The following is a 20489-nucleotide window of genomic DNA, read 5'->3' on the forward strand; positions in this document are numbered from 1 at the left end:
TTGAGTTTCCACATCTTTATTGGCATGAAACTTAAAGGTGCAGTGTGTAATATGACATCATCAAGAAAGTTCTACAAAGTTCTAGAATGCAATGCTCCCTGGGTAACCCCAACCCTTTAGAATAATAACAGAAGCTACAGTGGCCTTCAAGGACAAGAACAATTCTAAATTTTAAACAATGCACCTGATGACATTCCAACTATGACACTTTCAAGATGGCGGCACTAGGCCTTGGTCCAAAATATGCAGAAATATGGACATTTATGAGACCCTTTCTAAGTACCCTTTCAAACATTTTTTTCAGCTATTATGCACTAAATTAAATATACTTATGGATATTATAATTACTTTCTACAAAATCTGCTAGGAAATAAAACACAAAATTCTACACACTGCAGGTTTATGGGAACAATATTTCCAAAGCATAGAGGATAATACATGTCAACAAAACAGAAAAACTAAATTGATTAAATACGACAAATGAATGAACAGGAAACAAAAACAATACATTGATACAAAATACAAATGATCAAATCTTAAATCAAATACTAGCAATAACAAAAAAAAGAAAGTGAGTGAGTTGAAATCATTTTTTATTTTCATTTAATTTATGTCTTTATTCACGGCTCAAGGCCAGGGCACATGGCATGGAGCACAACAATCAAATCAAATCATAACAAACCAAAACAATGGTGCATGGCAAGGATGAAAACAAAATGAGAGCGATGTTGTGAGGGCTGATGAGACACAAACTCCATCTTCATTTGTTGTACTGTTGCTCTGTGACACTGTGACATGCACTGATGGATTTAGCTGATTATAAGACAATGACACAATGACACAATGTTTTGTCTGGTCATACAGTGAAGTGAATTCAGGCAGTTTCTAGTTTAGTTTTTTTGTAAGAAACTAAACATGTGATGGATTATAGCAGGACATGTGTCTCCGTCTCCACCTGTCTGTGTGGACAGAGCCTCAGCCTCTCTCTCTCTCTCTCTCTCTCTCTCTCTCTGTCTCTTTCTCTGTCTCTCTCTCTCTCTCTCTCTTTGTTCACTTTGAGTGTCTCAGTGGTTCTCTGTCTGTCGCAACAGTGGGGCACATTTAGCAACATCAACTCATTACATTACACGTCATTTAGCAGACAGTTTTTTTAAAGATATTTTTTTGGAATTTTTATGCTTTATTGATAGTGTAGAGACAGAGTTGAAATTGGGCAGAGAGGGGAGTGACATGCAGAGAACGACCGTGGGCTGGAATCGAACCTGGGTCCGCTGCTGGCCGAGGCCCATGGGGGGATTTGAACCCAGGTGTCCCATAGCAAAGCCAATGTGGTCACCTATTGAGCTATCCTGCTGAACTCCAGCATTCCCACTATTTGTACATTTTATTTTCTGCATGTTATAATATGGTCATTGATTGCATTCCTTTGTGATTTATCAGTTGTTCTGTTCTGTACACATGACATCTATTCCATTTCTGTCCGTCTTGGGAGAAGGATCCCTTCTTCTATAATTCTGCTTCAAGTTTCTTTATTTTTCCTGCTAAAGGTTTTTTTTTGGGAGTTTTTCCTTAATTGAGTCTAGGGTCTAAGGGCAGAGGGTGTCATATTGCTGTACAGATTGTAAAGCCCATTGAAACAAGTGGCTATTTGTGATATTTAGGCTTTAGAAATTAAACTGATTTGATTTGATGAAATCAGACAAACTAATGTGTTGTCTTGCAGTCAGGGACAGATATTTTGTGTGATGGACCATCACAGTGTTTCTGTTCACAGGAGAGCCTCTCAAACCTACAGACACAGAGACACTGAGGAATCATGAGACAATACCCTAAACCCAGGATACAGAGGTTCAGTGAATGTGGTGTTGAAGGTGTGGAGGTGGATCAGTGAGTCAGAGGAGACTCTGTAGAAGGACAGAGAGCCAGCAGGACAGTCCACACACACTGCTACTCTGTTAGAGACAGAGGAGGAGCGGATGGATGTGAATCGGTTTTTGTGTAAAACAGAGTAACCACTATCATCGGAGCAGAACAGACTCCAGGACTGATCATTCCTTCCAAACACACAGTCTTTACTGATTCCTTTCCTTCTGATTACTCTGTAACTCACTGATATAAAAACTCTTCCTCTCCACTCGACCTCCCAGTAACAGAGACCAGTCAGACCATTACTACACAGCAGCTGAGGCATGAGGTCAAATCTCTCTGGATGATCAGGATATGGCTGATCCATGTTCAGCCATGTAGCCTTCCTGTTGTTATCAGACAGTTTGATCTTTCTGCTCACTGTGTTTGTGTCCAGTGTGAGTTCACAGGAATCTGATGGAGAGAACAAGACACAGTACAGCTGCAGGTTATCATCTCTTGATTTATAAACAACTTTAATGGCAATTAATGAAAGTAAATAAATCTAAATCAAATTATAATCTAACTGTGATGATGTTTTTGAACATATTTAGCTCTTCGCTGTATCAGCTTCTCTCTTAGTAACTTAATTTGTATTGATCTGTGTTGATCTATGTTCTTACATGTGTCTCTTGGTGTTCATAATCTTTTGTGCAATTTTTCTTTTTCATTTGAGTTTGGTACAGTAAAGCATCCAATTATTTTTGTTTCCACTGTCAAAAGTTTGGAAGGGTACCAAAATAAGTGTACCGTGCTGTACCTACAGTATTTTTGTTTGGGTACCAAAGTGTCCCAAGAGGGTGCAACATTGAGTGGTCGACAGAATCATAAAGTCCATGTGAAAGATAAACAGTGTGTAGTCTCAAAAATAAAGAGTCTAATGTCTTGAGAAAATTTTTGGCGCGCTGTTTAATGTGTGAGGTTATTCATCTTCATTGAATTGAATGTGTCCTGCTGCTATGATGTCAGGATAGTATCGTAGCTACTTGAACACGACGCAAATGTTATGCCTCGACTAGGGGAACCTGAGCATAGCATACGAATTTGTATCCCAACTCCAACATATGACCAGTTCGACAAGCTTAAGTATTTATTCTGAAAAATATGCACATTTATTCCCAGGTGAGCAATGTGAAAATAACAAAAAATATATATATTTTTTTAAATTATTAATTTACATATTAAAAAATGCAAATATGACTCAGGGTCATACATTAAATCAGTCAAAATTAAAGTATGAGCTCATGAGCAGAACCTGAAGGCAACAAAGCTTTTCTATAATATCAGTGACCGTCGAAGAGAGAACTTATGCTTTCTGTTGCCTCGACTGTTCATTAAATAAATTAAGTTGTTTTTTGTTGGATGACTGTTTAGTTCATTGTGTTTGTGGACCTTAAATCGCTTGATACTGAATTCTAACAATTTGCTAACAGTTAAATGAATTCCTGATTGAAACTCTGGATAACTTTTTCCTTTAACTTCAATCAGGAAAAAGTAAAAATCTATTGAATTTGAATTGATCAAACTTAAATCTCACTTACATTTCCTCAGACCAGGTTTGAGTCTGTGCAGTCCACCATGGTCCATCCTGGAGGAAGAAACAGAGTCAGAATCTACTTCATACACCTTCACTCATATCCACCATTCCTCAGTTAGTCAGTGAGTGACAGAGAAACAGTGAGAGAGATGTTGTGGACTGTCTGTCTGTTCATACCTGAGAGTCTCCAGTCTCCAGTCTGGATCCTTCAGTCCAGATAGCAGCTTCTCTCCTGATTCTCCTGGATGGTTGTAGCTCAGGTCCAGCTCTCTCAGATGGGAGGGGTTGGAGCTCAGAGCTGAGGCCAGAGAAGCACAACCTCCCACTGTAATCTGACAACCTGACAGACTACACACACACACACACACACACACACACACACACACACACACACACACACACACACACACACACACACACACACACACACACACACACAAACAGAGTGAGCTTATACCAATGATGTCTGCTGCTACAGGTCCCTTCTCAAATCCAACCTCATTCTAATAAATAAAATTATTTTCGTATGTTTATTAAAAGGGATGAGTTCTCTCAGCAAAAATCTTTTAACTGTTATCTTTGAACTAATTTAAAGTTCCCTGCAGTGCGGTGGCAAAGTGTTTCTGAAAAGAAGTATCTTCTACTCCGATCAACAGGTCAGAATATCCTTCTTGAGGTTTCTGGGTCATGTGGACACTCTCACACAGCCTGATTTGATCTCAGTAGTGGCTTTTTATAATTCTGTTTAGTTTTTTTTTACAAACACCCAGTTTATGGTAAGGTTGTTGATGAGACCAGATCAGTAAAAAAACAAAAAACTAAAACTTACGCTTTATTCATCAAAGCAAAGTTATGTATTATAGACAAACACTACTTAAATCTAATTTAACTTGCTGGATGATTATATACAAACTGAGCACTGACCTGAGAGATTCCAGACTGCAGTGTGAACTCTGCAGCCCGGTGGTAAGCACATTCACTCCTGAGTCTTGAAGGTCGTTGTTACTCAGGTCCAGCTCTCTCAGACTAGAGGAGGAGCTGAGAACTGAAGACAGGGCTTCACAGCTTCTCTCTGAGAGGTTACAGCCACTCAACCTGAAGAGGAAATGTAACAAGTAGAGTAAAGAAGCAAGAACTACAAACAATACAAATTGAATAAAGAAAAACTACATTCAGAAGAAGAGAATTTATTTGGAGGCTAACCTGATAGTTTCCAATTTACAGTGTGGACTCTTCAGTGCAGCAGACAGATGCTTCACTCCTGAATCCTGCAGGTCATTGTTACTCAGGTCCAGCTCTCTCAGACTAGAGGACTGGGAGCTGAGAACAGAGGACAGAGCTTCACAGCTTCTTTCTGAGAGGTTACAGCCACTCAACCTGAAGAGAGTAGAAAGTGAAAGTGGAGAAGGAATTATATATTTATAAATATTATAAGGAAAAACTATTTGTTGTTTTGAATAAAGAAAAACACATTTTAATGTCGATATGTATGTCTGCACGTACAGAGCTTTGTTGGAGGCTTTGACCACTGGCAGCAGCCTCAGAAGAGCCTCCTCTGAAGCAGAGTATTTCTTCAGGTCAAACACGTCCAGATCTTTTCCTGATGACACTGAGATGAAGCCCAGAGCTGACCACTGAGCAGGAGACAGTTCATCTGTGGAGAGACGTCCTGAGCTCAGGGACTGTTGGATCTCCTCCACTAGAGAACTATCATTCAGTTCATTCAGACAGTGGAACAGATTGATACTTTTCTCCGGAGATAGATTCTTGCTGATCTTCTTCTTGATGAACTCAACTGTTGCCTTGCAGGCCTCCGAGCTGCCTTTTGCCACTTCCAGCAGGCCTTGTAGATGTTTCTGATTGGCCTCTAGTGAAAGACCCAGGAGGAAGCGGAGAAACAAGTCCAAGTGTCCATTCGGACTCTGTAAGGCCTTGTCCACAGCACTCTGGTGCAGATGTTTCAGGTCAGGAATTTCTCCTAAAAGATTAGCCAGCCTGGAAGTTGAGACTTTATAGGACCTCTGTGGGGCCTTGTCCACGCCACTCAGATTAGGCCACCTGGAAGTTGTTCTTTTTCCTGACAGCAGATTGACTCCAGTGTTGATGAATGTCAGATGGACATGAAGGGCAGCCAGAAACTCCTGAACGCTCAGATGGACGAAGCAGAACACCTTGTCCTGGTACAGTCCTCTCTCCTCTTTAAAGATCTGTGTGAACACTCCTGAGTACACTGAGGCTGCTCTGATATCGATGCCACACTCTTTCAGGTCTGATTCATAGAAGATCAGGTTTCCTTTCTGCAGCTGCTCAAAAGCCAGTTTTCCCAGAGACTCGATCATCTTCCTGCTCTCTGGACTCCAGTGTGGATCTGTCGCAGCTTTTCCATCATACTTGATGTTCTTCAGTTTGCACTGAACCACCAGGAAGTGGATGTACATCTCAGTCAGGGTCTTGGGCAGCTCTCCTTCCTCTCCGGTCTTCAACACATCCTCCAGAACTGTAGCTGTGATCCAGCAGAAGACTGGGATGTGGCACATGATGTGGAGGCTTCGTGATTTCTTGATGTGGGAGATGATTCTGCTGGCCTGCTCCTCATCACTGAATCTCTTCCTGAAGTACTCCTCCTTCTGTGGGTCAGTGAACCCTCTGACTTCTGTCACCATGCCAACACAGTCAGGAGGGATCTGATTGGCTGCTGCAGGTCGTGTGGTTATCCAGAGGCGAGCAGAGGGAAGCAGTTTCCCCCTGATGAGGTTTGTCAGCAGCACATCCACTGAGGTGGACTCTGTCACATCAGTCAGGGTCTCATTGTTGTGGAAGTCCAGAGGAAGTCGACACTCATCCAGACTGTCAAAGATGAACACAACCTGGAACTCTTCAAAGCTGCAGATTCCTGCTGCTTTGGTTTCAGTGAAGAAGTGATGAACAAGTTCCACCAAGCTGAACTTTTTCTCTTTCAGCACATTCAGCTCTCTGAAAGTGAATGGAAATGTGAACTGAATGTCCTGGTTGGTTTTGTCATCAGCCCAGTCCAGAGTGAACTTCTGAGTTAAGACTGTTTTCCCAATGCCAGCCACTCCCTTTGTCATCACTGTTCTACTTGGTTCATCTCTTCCAGGTAAGGCTTTAAAGATGTCTTCTTGTCTGATTGTTGTTTCTGGTCTGTGTGGTTTCCTGGATGCTGTTTCAATCCGTCTGACCTCATGTTCATCATTGACCTCTCCAGTCCCTCCCTCTGTGATGTAGAGCTCTGTGTAGATCTGATTCAGAAGGGTTGGGTTTCCTGCTTTAGCGATCCCCTCAAACACACACTGGAACTTCTGCTTCAGGTTAGACTTTAGTTTATGTTTGCAAATTGGAGCATTAGTTCCTGAATAAACAAAACAGCAACAACAGAACAGAACAGAACAACAACCAATCAGTTTGTGGATCCAATCAGAGAATATGAAAATGTAAACCACTAAACCCCTTTTCAAGTTTTTTTAGTGTGACTGTATGGTTTCCCTTCCATCAGGACTATCACTAACTAATCAGCATGTACCAATTGGAGTCTTACATTTTTCACAAACCCACTCATAATGTCATAAAAGTCATTGTCAAAGGTTGTCAAAGTAATTCATTAGGCAAAGATGAGATAAATCAAATAGTTAACAAAAACACATGGCGTGTGTTGGTCAGTTTAATCGGTGGTAGCTCAGGTTATGCATGTGAGAGGAGATGATGTTAGTGAATGGTGTAGTGAAATGCATGTAACCAAAATAAAAAAAAATGAAAAAGCTACAATTACCAAACCAAAGAACTCAAATTCAGAGAATATGAAATGTGTGCAGGGCCGTCGGACTGCGGGTACAAGTGCGACACTCTTGGCAAAAGAGGGGGGTCCATAAAAAAAATTGCCATTCCAAAAAAGGAATAATTGACTTGCTCATGATAGGCCTCTGACTCTTGCAAGGAGATCAGGGCCTATCATGAACCAGTTAATTTTTGTGGTTAATTTTTAAATAACATTATTCAGTGCCGCGAAGACCAGGGGCCTATATTGAGCCACTAAGAAAAAAGAAAAAAAAATACTTGAAAGAGGGAAGGAGCTTTGGGATTATTAAAAAATTCTAAAAGGGGACTGGATTTTTTAAACCTGTACATTTTTTCAGGGGGCCCATCAGGACTTTTTGTAAAGTGGCCCAAAATTTGGTCCTACGCCACTGAATGTGTTTCTGTGTATGTTTTCCTCCTTCATCAGGACAGTTTAATTCAGATGTTTGCAGCATAGTTAAGGCAAAGTCTACAAATGTAAAGTCTCATGTTACCTCAATTCCCTCTTTCTATAATGTGAAATCTGTTAAACTAAATGATCATGTCATTCTCTTACTGCTCCACAGAAGGTCAGCCAGCTCCTCCTGCTTCATTCCCCTCAGGAAGTTCACTGTGATCTTCAGAAATGCTTCTCTGCTGCTCGTCCTCTGCTCTACATCTTCACCATCCAACACCTCCTCATCCTCACTCTGACCCTCTAAGCATTCTGGGTAATCTGGACTCAGAGACCTCTGGAATCTCCTCAGCTCTTTCTTCACATAAGAGACAATGTTTTCCTCCAGCAGCTGGAACAGAAAGATAAACTGAACTTTTAATTTAAACTGATAGAACACAATAATGACAAAGCTGTTTCTACATCAACACACCATGAATGTGGAGTCCAGGTGTGTTTGGTGCGGGTGGTCAGACTGATCACTGGGAACCTCTGAGCTCTGCTGCTGAACTCTGGGGAGGAAACAAGTTTAACAACATTTAAAGACTGAAATCTTCACAAAGCTTATTCCTTCCTGTGGAGGAAGAGGAGCAGAGTTATACCCCGAGTACGCTCAAAGTTAGACTGCACTGCAGACATAACGTGTTCCTGCTGCAGTTTGAGGATTAATTGTATTTATCTAAAGCATGTGGTCTTGACCAGATAACACCAGAACATCTAAAACATGCTTGTGGTAGAATACCTGTCTTGCTTGCTATGTGTTTTACTGGTTTGTGCATGGTATACTACCTGACTCTATGTTGTCTGTATTGTTAGTGCCAGTGATTAAAGTCAACACGGGGAAGATCTCCAGCATAGAAAACTACAGGCCGATTGCTCTGGCTAGAATACTATCTAAAGTTTTAGAAATAATTATTTTAGATAGGATGAGTGAGTATGTGGAAACCACTGACAACCAGTTTGATTTTAAAAGTAAACTTGGAACAGATCATTGTATATATGCACTTAAAGAAGTCATAAGTAAATACAGACGACAGAACTCTACCATGTTTATGTGCTTCTTAGATGCATCAAAAGCCTTTGATAGGATTAACCATGGTAAGATGTTTGCCAAACTACAAGAGCGAGGAGTTCCACCTTACCTGATAAGGATTTTGCAGTTCTGGTACACACAAGAAACCATGCAAATTAGATGGGGCAGTAGTTTATCTGCACCACTAACGGGGTGAGACAGGGTGGCATCTTGTCACCTGTCTTCTTCAATGTGTATATGGATGATCTTTCTAAGAAGCTTAACGGATGTAAGACTGGTTGTATGGTGGGAGACAGTCTTATCAACCACCTCATTTACGCTGATGATTTGGTCATCATGTCTCCATATAGTGCTGGGCTACAGCAACTGCTTAAAGTGTGCTCTAGCTACGGAGTTCAATATGACATTAAGTTTAATCCTAAGAAGAGCATTATTATGATTGCTAAAACTAAGGAGTATCAAAAGCAAACGTTTCCTTCATTCTCACTGTCTGACTGTACTCTAGAGGTGGTTAAGAAGGTACGGTATTTAGGTCACATCATCACTGATGATCAATGTGATGATGATGATGTCCAGCGCCAGTGCTGTAAGCTTTATGCTCAGGCCAATATGTTGGCACGCAAATTTCATATGTGCACAGAGGATGTTAAAGTCAGTCTCTTCAGAGCCTACTGTACCCCATTTTACACAGAAAAAGTTACAGGTAGCGTATAACGATGCCTTTAGGATCCTCCTTAAGCGTCCTAGATGGACTAGTGCTAGCTCCTTGTTTGTGACTAGTAATGTCCCCACCTGTCATGCTGTGTTGAGGAATTTAATGTACAAATTTATGTGTCGACTTTTGGGGTCAAAAAACAAACTAATAATTGCAGTCCTCAGTCACTGACACTAAACAGAGTGATACAGGGTTCTCCTCTGGGTTGTGGAAACATTGGAATTGATGCTTGTATGTATTTTAATTTGTGTTGTCATGTATTTGTATTGTCTTTTTTATATGGAACTTTGAGTCCGGAATAAAGTATTCATTCATATCTGAATTGAGAATTAAGAATCAGCCATTTGCAGTCTGAAAATTTAAATATTTTGTTTGTCAGTGAGTTTTTTATCATCATGTTTCTTTCTTTTTCTCAGGTCTTTTACGCTGCCACAGTGAACTGGACTTCAATATTAATTTCGATGTAATACTTTTACGGACACGGACACATTTAAGATAGAGTCCAGAAGAGTTTGTAGGTTGAGGGTAGTTCAGGTAGGAACAACAGCATCAGACTAATGTTTGTACATGTGACCTAAGCAGAGATGTTCTGTTGACTTACTTTATCTCACAATCGTCATGTCTCTTAAAATCAGGTGGTGGGGTTTTGGAGCGGGCAGTCTGCACTGACACACAGCTGGTTCCAGGAGAGTCTGGTCTCTGCTGCTGCTCTGGGCTTCAACACAAAACACACACACACACACACACACACACACACACACACACACACACACACACACACACACACACACACACACACACACACACACACACACACACACACACACACACAATCATACATTGGGACTTATTTATTCCATCCTAGCATTGCTCCTTGATCTCGCCTCTTGCTTTTATATCCGTCGCATCCCCTTTTGTTTTCATACGGAGGCTCGATCGATGTGATGTAACTTCTGCTGCACTGGATTTTGGAATCGCCCAAATAGGATACTGTTTTCAACACTAAAAAACTTGGCCAGATGAAATTGACATCCGCATATTTTTAAGAATACTACACAAGGTGTTTATTGCTATTTCTACTGAATAGCAGAAAGTATGGGTATTGGAATGCAGTGTATGAATCTTTATTTAAAGGTTGACTATGCAACATTGTCATTAAAAATTAAATCATACTCACAAAATAATTCCGACTCGGAGGGCGGTGGGAGCGAACCACGCAGTATGTCTAACTTTCCAGTTAGACATACAGTACATATCAGTGTGTTAGCCACTGAGCTAACCAAAGCTAACCATAGTCAAGGAAGTGAAGAGGCTTCTGCTCTGTGCTCTGTGCCCCGTGAAGTAGCAGGGAAGAGCTTAGACCTGAGTCTTCTGTTTACAAAACAATACCAACAAATGTTACTATGTAAAATCCAGCCAGAAAGAGGAGGGAGGACTGTGCAGATAAACACACCACCACATATTCTAGTGGGGCAGAAGTGATCATTGAGAGGGATTATTTTCGTGTGACTATCATTTATTTTTTCATTAAAATGTTGCATAGTGTGCCATTAAATAATAACATGGTTGCGTTCCGAATCGCATACTCTTTCTTTTTTCTATTCTACATACTACATCCGACGATAAAAAGAATCTAGTTAGGATGCGGTAGGCATAATATTGGGACATACTTTACTCTCTTATTTCATCATAACATTGCGCCTTGATCTTGCCTCTTGCTTTTATATCCGTCGCATCCCCGTTTGTTTTCATATGGAGGCTTCGTCGATGTTACGTCACTTCACGTGCGCACTGGATTGTGGGTCAGAATCGCCCAAATAGGATGCACTTTTCAACACTAACAATCTTGGCCGCATGAAGTAGGACATCCGGGTACTTCTAACCATCCTAAATCTGGCCACAAGAATCGGGACATCCTAAATCTTTTTTCTACATACTATATAGTAGAAAGTATGCGATTCGGAACGCAACCCATGTTTGCAGAAATAACAACGTCAGTCAGATCTATTTTTAATGTTCTAGGATGTAGTTGAATAATTATTCTGTCGGAGCTCAAGAGATGTTCTGTTGACTTACTTTATCTCACAATCGTCATGTTCCTTAAAATCAGGTGGTGGGGTTTTGGAGCGGGCAGTGTTCACGGACACACAGCTGGTTCCAGGAGAGTCTGGTCTCTGATGCTGCGCTGGGCTTCAACACACACACACACACACACACACACACACACACACACACACACACACACACACACACACACACACACACACACACACACACACACACACACACACACACACACACACACACACACACACACACACACACACACACACACACACACACACACACACACACACACACACACACACACACACACACACACACAGATTTGAGTGTGAATTATAATTAGTTGACCAATCAGTTGTTGTGTCTTTGTTAACTAATAAAGTAAGTTATGTCATTATGAGTTATTTTAAGATGTTACTTGGTACTGTAGTTCAGAAACAGATGTTACAGTGAGTGTGAATAATGATGGTGAAGTGATTTAAGTGATGGACAGTTAGAGATGCTCATGTCACCTGTGAGCTTTGGTGTGTCCGTCATTTTCCCCACACAGAGCGGTTTCAGAGGGAGGGGCTCCCTCCTCTGTGTCCTCACTCTGATCCATAGCAGAGCTCACACCTGCTGGACAGATGAACTCTGTCACAAGCCTTTAACACAGAACACATTAGTTCACATGTTTCTCTTGAACATTTCACAGATTCTCTAGAAAACCAAGGATCAGCTGATTAGTGCTAACAGACAGGTGGGTTTTAGCAACAATCATTCACTGCCAAGATGATACAAGTTGTCCGACCAGTTCTGAAACTTTTTCACCGATGATGTGAGCTCAGATTACGATCAAAGTGCTGTTGCTGCTATCTGAGGCTGAACTATGAACACTACACTTATACATGCAAATAATTCTCAGACATTAACAATAACAATATGGATATGGAATATGATAGAAACACTTTAGAATCCCAAGTCCCAAGTTCACACTGCACCTCTCAACTGATATTGTCAAACAATCAAGAATAATTTCTCCTGAAGTCAAACAGTGATACAACACAATGTGATCCTGTGAATCAAACATTTACAGATTTCTCTGGTTGGATTCTCACCTGTTAGACTGACTTCAGGTGTAGGAGGGAGGACATTAGTATGGCTTTCCGAACACAGACTATGTATAAAAAAACATGAGTGACATGAAAACCAGTCGGACCTGTTACAGAAAAATCACAGTTCAGATGATGTAATTCCACTAATTTTCCACTAGATGGTGGTAACTCACCGTCTGATGAACCAAAGATGAGCTCAGCATAATCAGCTGCAGAACTGGGATCAACTTGGCTGTGGTTAATTTAATCCAAAACAGAAACATTTTACAACACCAAAAATAAATCATCCCAGAGCTTTTCTGAATCCGTTTGGCCTTTGGCCTTTGCAGAGGTGGAAAGTGACAAAGATAATTTACTCGTCCTGGAATTTATTTCACATTTGCAACAACAGTTTTGTGCAATAACCTGTTCAATATGAGCAATAATTCATGGGGCTGACTGACTTATGCTCTTTTATACTGCGGAAGGGTGGCTATTCTAGGATCAGAGCTGCCTTGCAACACTTTAAAATTATTTTGTATATTTTAGATATAAAAAAACAGTGTTACTGCAACAACAACACAACGTTTCTTCACAGAGCACATTAGTTCACATATTTCTCTTGAATATGTCACAGATTCTCTAGAAAACATAGGGTCAGCTGCTTAGTGTTAACAGACAGGTGGGTTATAGCAACAATTCACTGCCAAGATGATACAAGTTGTCCGACCAGTTCTGAAACTCCCTGCATTTTTCACCGATGAGGTGAGCTCAGATTACGATCAAAGTGTGATTAGTGCTACATGAGGCTGAACTATGAACACTACACTAATACATGCAAATGATCCCCAGACCACTCTACATTAACTCTGATAGAAACACTTTAAAATCCCAAATCGAAGAAATAAAGGTTCCTTTTTCCTTTACACACTGTGCCTCTTAACTGATATTGTCAAAAAATCAAGAAACATTATCCTGAAGTCAAACAGTGAAACAACACAATGTGATCCTGTTAATCAAACATTTACTGATTTCTCTGGTTGGATTCTCACCTGCTGAAGTGACTTCAGGTCGACTTACGGACACTTTCCACCTTCATGTGTCGAGGAAACTGCTCACTCTGCCTCCTGGTGTCTCTGTGTTATCTGAAGACCTGAACACATCCTCATAACTACACAGTCCATGTGTAAAAAAACATGTGTGACGTGAAAACTAGTCCGACCACCTGTTGCAAAAACCCAGTCAGTGTCAATCTCAGATGATGCAGTTCCACTAACTGTCCACTAGATGGTGGTGTGTTTATGTGCAGTGCCGCCCAAAGAGCCCAACACACATCTCAACTGAGCAAAAGACACCAGGGGCCTATCCGAAAAGTCCAATCTCTTAACCTATAAGCCTCCTTTCCTATGCCTTAACCCCTAAAGTCATCGGGGTTAAGGAGAGATGAAAGGTGCTTCCTATCGAACATAGGAAAGGACAGCGCTGTTTCAAATGAATTCGACTCCACTTTTCCTAACCGACGTCATTGCGCGACGGCGAGTATTGCTGACGTGAGTCACTAGCGTGAAACTACACTATAGCCTATTCTCCGAAAATTGACCACAACAAGCGCTCGTTTGATCCATGCGTTCTTTTCATATTGATTTTAATCAGGTTGTCGCCAACAGAGTGAGAATCACTCCCATATATCCCAATTCACATGTGGAATAAAAAGAGGCTACACTTGTGTTGATGTTGAAATGAACTGCCCCCGGTAACTTCATTAAATGTGAAGTTGGTATTTTATTTTCTTATGGTGTAAATTATGTGCTACGAAAATAACTATTATGATGTTGGTCTTTTATGAGTTCTTTATTATCTTTAGCCTGTGTGTGTGTGTGTGGGGGGGGGGGGGGGGGGGAGGGCGTATTTTGTTTTAGCCGAGTTAAATCTTCCTCTCTTCTCCTCTCCTCTCTTCTGTTTTACCTCTCGTTCGTATTCGTGTAGAGTCGGTAAACTCCGGCGGTGGCCTGTTGCTTAAATCTTGCCGCCGTAAAGGATTATGGGATACCACTATCTCCTTTCCTTTAGCATAGGTTGGTCAGGAGTAACCTATGCTAAAGGAGGGTTAAAGGATGAATCGAGGCTCCTTTCCTATGCCTTTCCTAAGCATTTGGAGAATTCGGATCACCTATCTGCCGACTACTTCCGGTTCATCTCGATAGGAAAGGAAATTTCCTACGCAAAAAAAAGTTTTCGGATAGGCCCCAAAACAAAGCAGAGGGAAAGGACTCCATTTTGTGCTCCTATGTAGATATAAAAGGCTCATTCTAAGGTCATTAAAAACTACTTTTATTTTGAAGAGATTCTATACAAATTTAAACATACTGATTAATATTACCTTCCATTTGTAACAAATCTGCTCTTAAAACACTAATACATTTTACACACTGCGACTTTAAACTGATATGGTCATACAATCGAGAAATATTTGTCCCGCAGTCAAACAACACAATGTGATCCTTTTAATCAAACATCTTTCCACTTTCAGAAGCTCAATCCTCTGTGCTGGTGACTGTGTGATTTGAGGACACAGTCACATCCTCATAACTACAGTTCACGTGTAAGAAAAATATGGGAGTCACGTGAAAACTAGTCCGACCTGTTGCAGAAACCCTGTCAGTCAGAGAAATCAGTTCAGATGATGTAGTTCTACTAACTGTCCACTAGATGGTGCTAACTGACCGTGTGATGGGCTAGTATCAGTATCGGCTTTTATGTTGAATCAAACTATGTGTGAGGTGATTTATTTTTATCTTCTTTTCAGACTCCCCCCCCCCCCCCGAAGGTGTGTTTGTCATTGAGCACTGATAAATGAAATGTGTTTGTCATTGAGCACTGATAATTCATCACATGTTTATACCCTTTAAGGCACAGGTAGGAATGTCTTTAAAAACTAAAAACAAAGATAAGAATCATACATTAATAATCCCTCTCAATAATCACCTATTCCCCACTAGAATGTTTGGTGCTGTGATTATCTGCAGGCGCCCAGGCTGTAGTTTGCATAGGAATTATTTGTTGGTTATGCTTTGTGAACACAAGATTCAGACTTCCATCACCCTCATAACTACACAATCCATGTCTAAAAAAAATATTAGTGACGTGAAAACTAGTCCGACCTGTTTTGCAAACCTAGTCATTGTAAGAGAAATCACCGATCAGATGATGTAGTTGCACGTACTGTCCACTAGATGGTGCTAACCGGCCGTCTGCTGCAGAACTGGGATCAACTCGGCTGTGGTTAATTTTATCCTAAACAAAAACATCTTAAAACACAGACTTTCTGTTCAGTTTCAAATGCATCCAAATCATAAATCATCCCAGACCTTTTCTGAATCCTGTGTTTGGCCTTTGCAGAGGTGGAAAGCCACAAAGATAAAGATAATATATTGCAAAAACGCAAAAGCAAAGCAAAAACACGAAAACATTGCGAAAACTTTAAAATAAAGCAAAAACTTAAATAAAAAAGCAAAAAACACAAAAAAGTGTGATAGTTAGATAGTGGATTTTGGCATTTTTGCATTTTATTTTTTCTGCATTTTGTACCAGTTTTTGTGACTTTTTTGCGTTTTTGTGACTGCGTTTTTACTCTTTCACTCTGTCTCTCTCTCAATAATTCAATTTCAATTTTGAGTTTCCACATCTTTATTGGCATGAGTCTTAAGGGAACAATATTTCCAAAACATGGAGGATAATACAAGTCAACAAAACAGAAAAATAAAATTGATTAAATACGACAAATGAATGAACAGGAAACAAAAACAATACATTGATACAAAATGTAAATGATCAAATCTTAAATCATATACTAGCAATAACAAAAACAAGAAAGTGAGTGGGTTGAAATCATTTTTTTTTCATTTAATTTATGTCTTTATTCACGGCTCAAGGCCAGGGCACATGGCATGGAGCACAACAATCAAATCAAATCATAACTGTGGTAACCCGAGGGCAATAATGCACGCACACTTGTACTCAGTTTTGGGTCTTTACTGAAACCAATGCTCACAGCATAGTAGCCAAACGTACAGAGACATGCAGGTGGAGCCAACACAATAACCCAACGGCGGGGTACACAGGAGTCGGTCCAAAGGTTCCGGGGTGCAACACTAACTCAGTATATAACACTTCTCCCCCTTTAAGTAAACACTTATAATACGGTTACCCAAACAAACTGAAATTGCATGTATGTCCCCTTATAAAGTACAGAAATTATATTGCACTAAAACTAACTTAAATTCACATTCCAACTTTAGAATTCTAACAACAGGCAATCAACAACATCCGGTAATGCACAACATTTTTTTGTTAGTTTAAAAGTTCAGTCTCTCTGGAGGCTTGTGTTGCCTCTCTGACCTTCTTGGTGCAACAGGAGAGTCCACAGACTGGGTAACAGACTGTGCTGCACTGGGAGGAATTGGGGCAGCGGCAGGGGCAGGTGAGGCAGTTTGCTCAGACAGTCCATCAGGGGGCAGCAACAGTCCATCAATGCACACAGGTGCAACACCGTCCATAGAGCTACTCACACCGTCCTTGTGCGAAACACTCTGAGACCCCTTCTCCTCTGCATCAGTGCGGACACGCACGTGATCTTGGTGCCTGCGAACCTGCCTGCCGTCCAACAAGTCAACCACAAAAGAAACTGGACCAGACTGGCGGTGAATAACTCCTGGCAGCCACTTTGAGCCGCTGGCAAAGTTCTTGACATACACACAGTCCCCCTGCTGTAAAAGCCGCTCCTTTGCATGTTGGTCCCGTCTCACTTTTTGGTTCTCCTGTGATCGGGCAACTTTTGCTCCTACATCCGGGCGAAGGAGGTCCAGATGAGATTTGGGCTTTCTCCCTAGCAACATCTCTGCTGGAGGCAAACCAGTGGTTGTGTGTGGAGTAATCCGATACTGGAATAAGAAACGTGCCAGCTTAGTCTCCAGCGTGTGCCCTGTCATTTTCCGCAGTCCATCTTTCAGTGTCTCAACAGCACGTTCTGCTAAACCGTTGGAAGCAGGATGGTATGGTGCAGTCAGGATATGTCGGATTCCATTTTTCTCCACAAACTCTTTGAAAACTTCACTTGTGAAAGTGGGCCCGTTGTCACTGACAACCGTATCTGGTAGCCCGTGGGTGGCAAAGATGCTTCTGAGCGTGTCAGTGGTAACTGGGGCTGTGATATTTGACATGATGTGTGCTTCCATCCACTTTGAATGAGCGTCCATCAGCACCAGGAACATGTGGCCCATAAACGGACCAGCGAAATCCAGGTGGAGCCTGGACCACGGACGTGCCGGCCACTCCCATGGGTGGAGAGGCGCAGGTGCGGGCATCTTCTGGTTACTTTGACACTGTGAACATGCTTTTACCTTTTCTTCCAAAGCACCGTCCATCCCAGGCCACCACACAAACGACCTGGCGAGGCTCTTCATCCTCGACACCCCGGGGTGAGCTTCATGCAGCACTTCCATTATCTGAGCCCGTCCCGCAGGTGGAATAATCACCCTGGAGCCCCAGAGGATACAGCCATCCAGCACACTTAGCTCCAGCTGACGCTTGACATAGGGCTTGAGCTCCTCCTGCTCAACTGATACTGGCCAGCCCTGCAATAGCCATCTCTTTACTTGTGACAGCACCGGGTCTCTTTCAGTCCACTGTTTGATTTGCTTTGCTGTCACCGGAGAGTCAGACAGTCTGTCTAACAAAAACACAGTCTCTGGAAGTAGGTCAGTTTGGCTTGGTGACTCTGGGAGGGGAAGACGGCTGAATGCGTCTGCATTTGCATTTTCACTTCCTGCTTTATACACAATGTGATACTGATACGCTGACAAAGTTAATGCCCAGCGCTGCACTCTTGCTGACGCCATGGGTGAAATACCCTTAGTCTCACTAAACAGGCCCAGCAAGGGCTTATGGTCGGTAAAAATGGTAAATGGGCGACCATACAGGTACTGGTGGAACCGTTTCACAGCAAAAACTACAGCTAGCCCCTCTTTCTCTAGCTGAGAGTAACCCTTTTCTGCTGATGTGAGAGTGCGAGACACGTACCCAATAGGTTTTTCATCTCCGTCCTCCATACAGTGCGATAGGACCGCCCCCACGCCGTAGGGCGATGCATCACAGGATAAGACAACGTCTTTGTCCGGGTCAAAGTGCACGAGTAGTGTTGCTGAGTGCAACAGTTCTTTTACCTGCTGGAAAGCTGTCTGTTGAGCTTGCTGCCAATTCCAGGAACAGTCTTTGTGCAGCAGCTGATAGAGGGGGGCGAGCACAGTGGAGAGCTCAGGCAAGAACTTCCCGTAATAGTTCACTAAGCCCAAGAATGACCTGAGCTCAGCCACATTCTTTGGAGAAGGAGCTTCCTTTATCGCCCTCACCTTCTCTGTCATGGGGGAAAGACCCTGAGCGGAAATCCTGTGACCCAGGTAGGTGACACTTGAAGCCTGAAAAACACATTTACTGCGTTTTAAACGCAGCCCGGCCTCCTTCATTCTCTTTAGCACCTGGTCGAGGTTCTGCAGATGCTCCTCTTCTGTTTTACCTGTCACCAAAATGTCGTCTAGGTAGACAGCGACATGGGGAATGTTCTGCAGGAGGTTGTCCATGGTGCGTTGAAAAATGGCTGGGCTGGACGCGACGCCGAAAACCAGGCGGTTGTACTTAAACAGTCCCTTGTGGGTGTTGATGGTCACATACTGTTTAGAGTCCTCATCCAGCAACAGCTGTTGGTACGCGTGACTCATGTCCAGTTTTGTAAACGTTTGTCCTCCTGCCAGTGTGGCGAACAAATCCTCAACTCGTGGCAAGGGATATGTGTCAAGTTGTGAGGCTTGGTTAATTGTCATTTTGTAATCACCACATACCCGCACCGCACCATCCTCTTTCAGCACAGGCACAATCGGGGCTGCCCAGTCAGAGAACTCCACAGGTTCAATAACACCTGACCGCTGCAGCCTGTCCAACTCTGCTTCCACCTTAGCCTTCATGGCGTATGGCACCGTGCGTGGTTTACAAAAACGTGGTTTTGCGTTGGGGTCCACGGTTAACTTCACTGTTGTGCCGCGGAGGGTGCCAAGCTCATCCTTAAAAACGTCTGCATACTTTGATAGGATGTCTCCAACCACTCTCATGTGCATGATTTCCCCCCAATTGAGGCGGATTTTCTTTAGGAGGTCCCTTCCAATCAGACTAGGTCCCTCCCCGTCTACCACTAACAGCTTCACTTTAGCTGACTGGTCTTCATACATCACATCTACTTCTATAGCTCCCAGTAGAGGAATGCACTCACCGGTGTATTGTCTCAGTCTGATGTTAGTCTTCCTTAAAGCAGGCGCTTTTCCAGAGCACCACAACCTGGAGTAGGTGGTTTGACTTATCACCGAAACTGAGGCACCCGTGTCCACCTCCATCGTCAGCTGTTTTCCGTTTATTTGCAGCGTTGCGCAGATCGGGTCTGCCCGGGGTTCACTCAGGTCCATATTAAACATGTTAAATGAACACTGCTCCTCCGGCTCTTCACTTTGCACATGATGCGTTTTCATTTGGGGTTTTGACTCTTCCCACTCCTTTTTCCATGGCTTTTTAGCACCTCTGCACTTCTTGGCTATGTGCCCTTTTTTCTGGCAGTTATGGCAAGCGGCATCTTTAAAACCACAGTCATTAGCAAGATGCGCTCCCCCACAGCGGTAACACTCAACTGACTTCATCGGCTTGCCTCTCCCTTCATTAAACAGACGGTTAACGGCGCCCTGTGGCACACTGGCGTTAGCTGCTTGAATGTCTTTAGAGTTGATAGCTGCCGTTTCCATTGCATGAGCAATCTCCAGCGCTTTCTTGAAAGTTAGCGTGACTTCCCCTAGCAATCGGCGCTGAATGCTGTCATT

At 42.3% G+C, this 20489-nt stretch overlaps 1 protein-coding gene across 1 annotated transcript; it reads right to left on the reverse strand.

Moving 5' to 3' along the window:
* Window positions 1–1789: 1789 nt before the first annotated feature.
* LOC307253632 (NLR family CARD domain-containing protein 3-like) lies at window positions 1790–10080 on the reverse strand (the record flags this gene model as incomplete). The annotated part of the gene is made up of 8 exons (XM_080031751.1): window positions 10038–10080; window positions 8122–8200; window positions 7812–8040; window positions 4946–6812; window positions 4646–4819; window positions 3620–3790; window positions 3447–3493; window positions 1790–2319 (listed from the first exon to the last, which is right to left on the reverse strand). Exons 2-8 carry the CDS (start codon window positions 8122–8124, stop codon window positions 1790–1792), a joined length of 3021 nt encoding a protein of 1006 aa, XP_079887877.1. The 5' UTR covers window positions 8125–8200; window positions 10038–10080.
* Window positions 10081–20489: the final 10409 nt, after the last annotated feature.

Source organism: Ammodytes marinus (genome assembly GCF_949987685.1).
Source record: "Ammodytes marinus genome assembly, chromosome: 1".
NCBI lineage: Eukaryota > Metazoa > Chordata > Actinopteri > Uranoscopiformes > Ammodytidae > Ammodytes > Ammodytes marinus.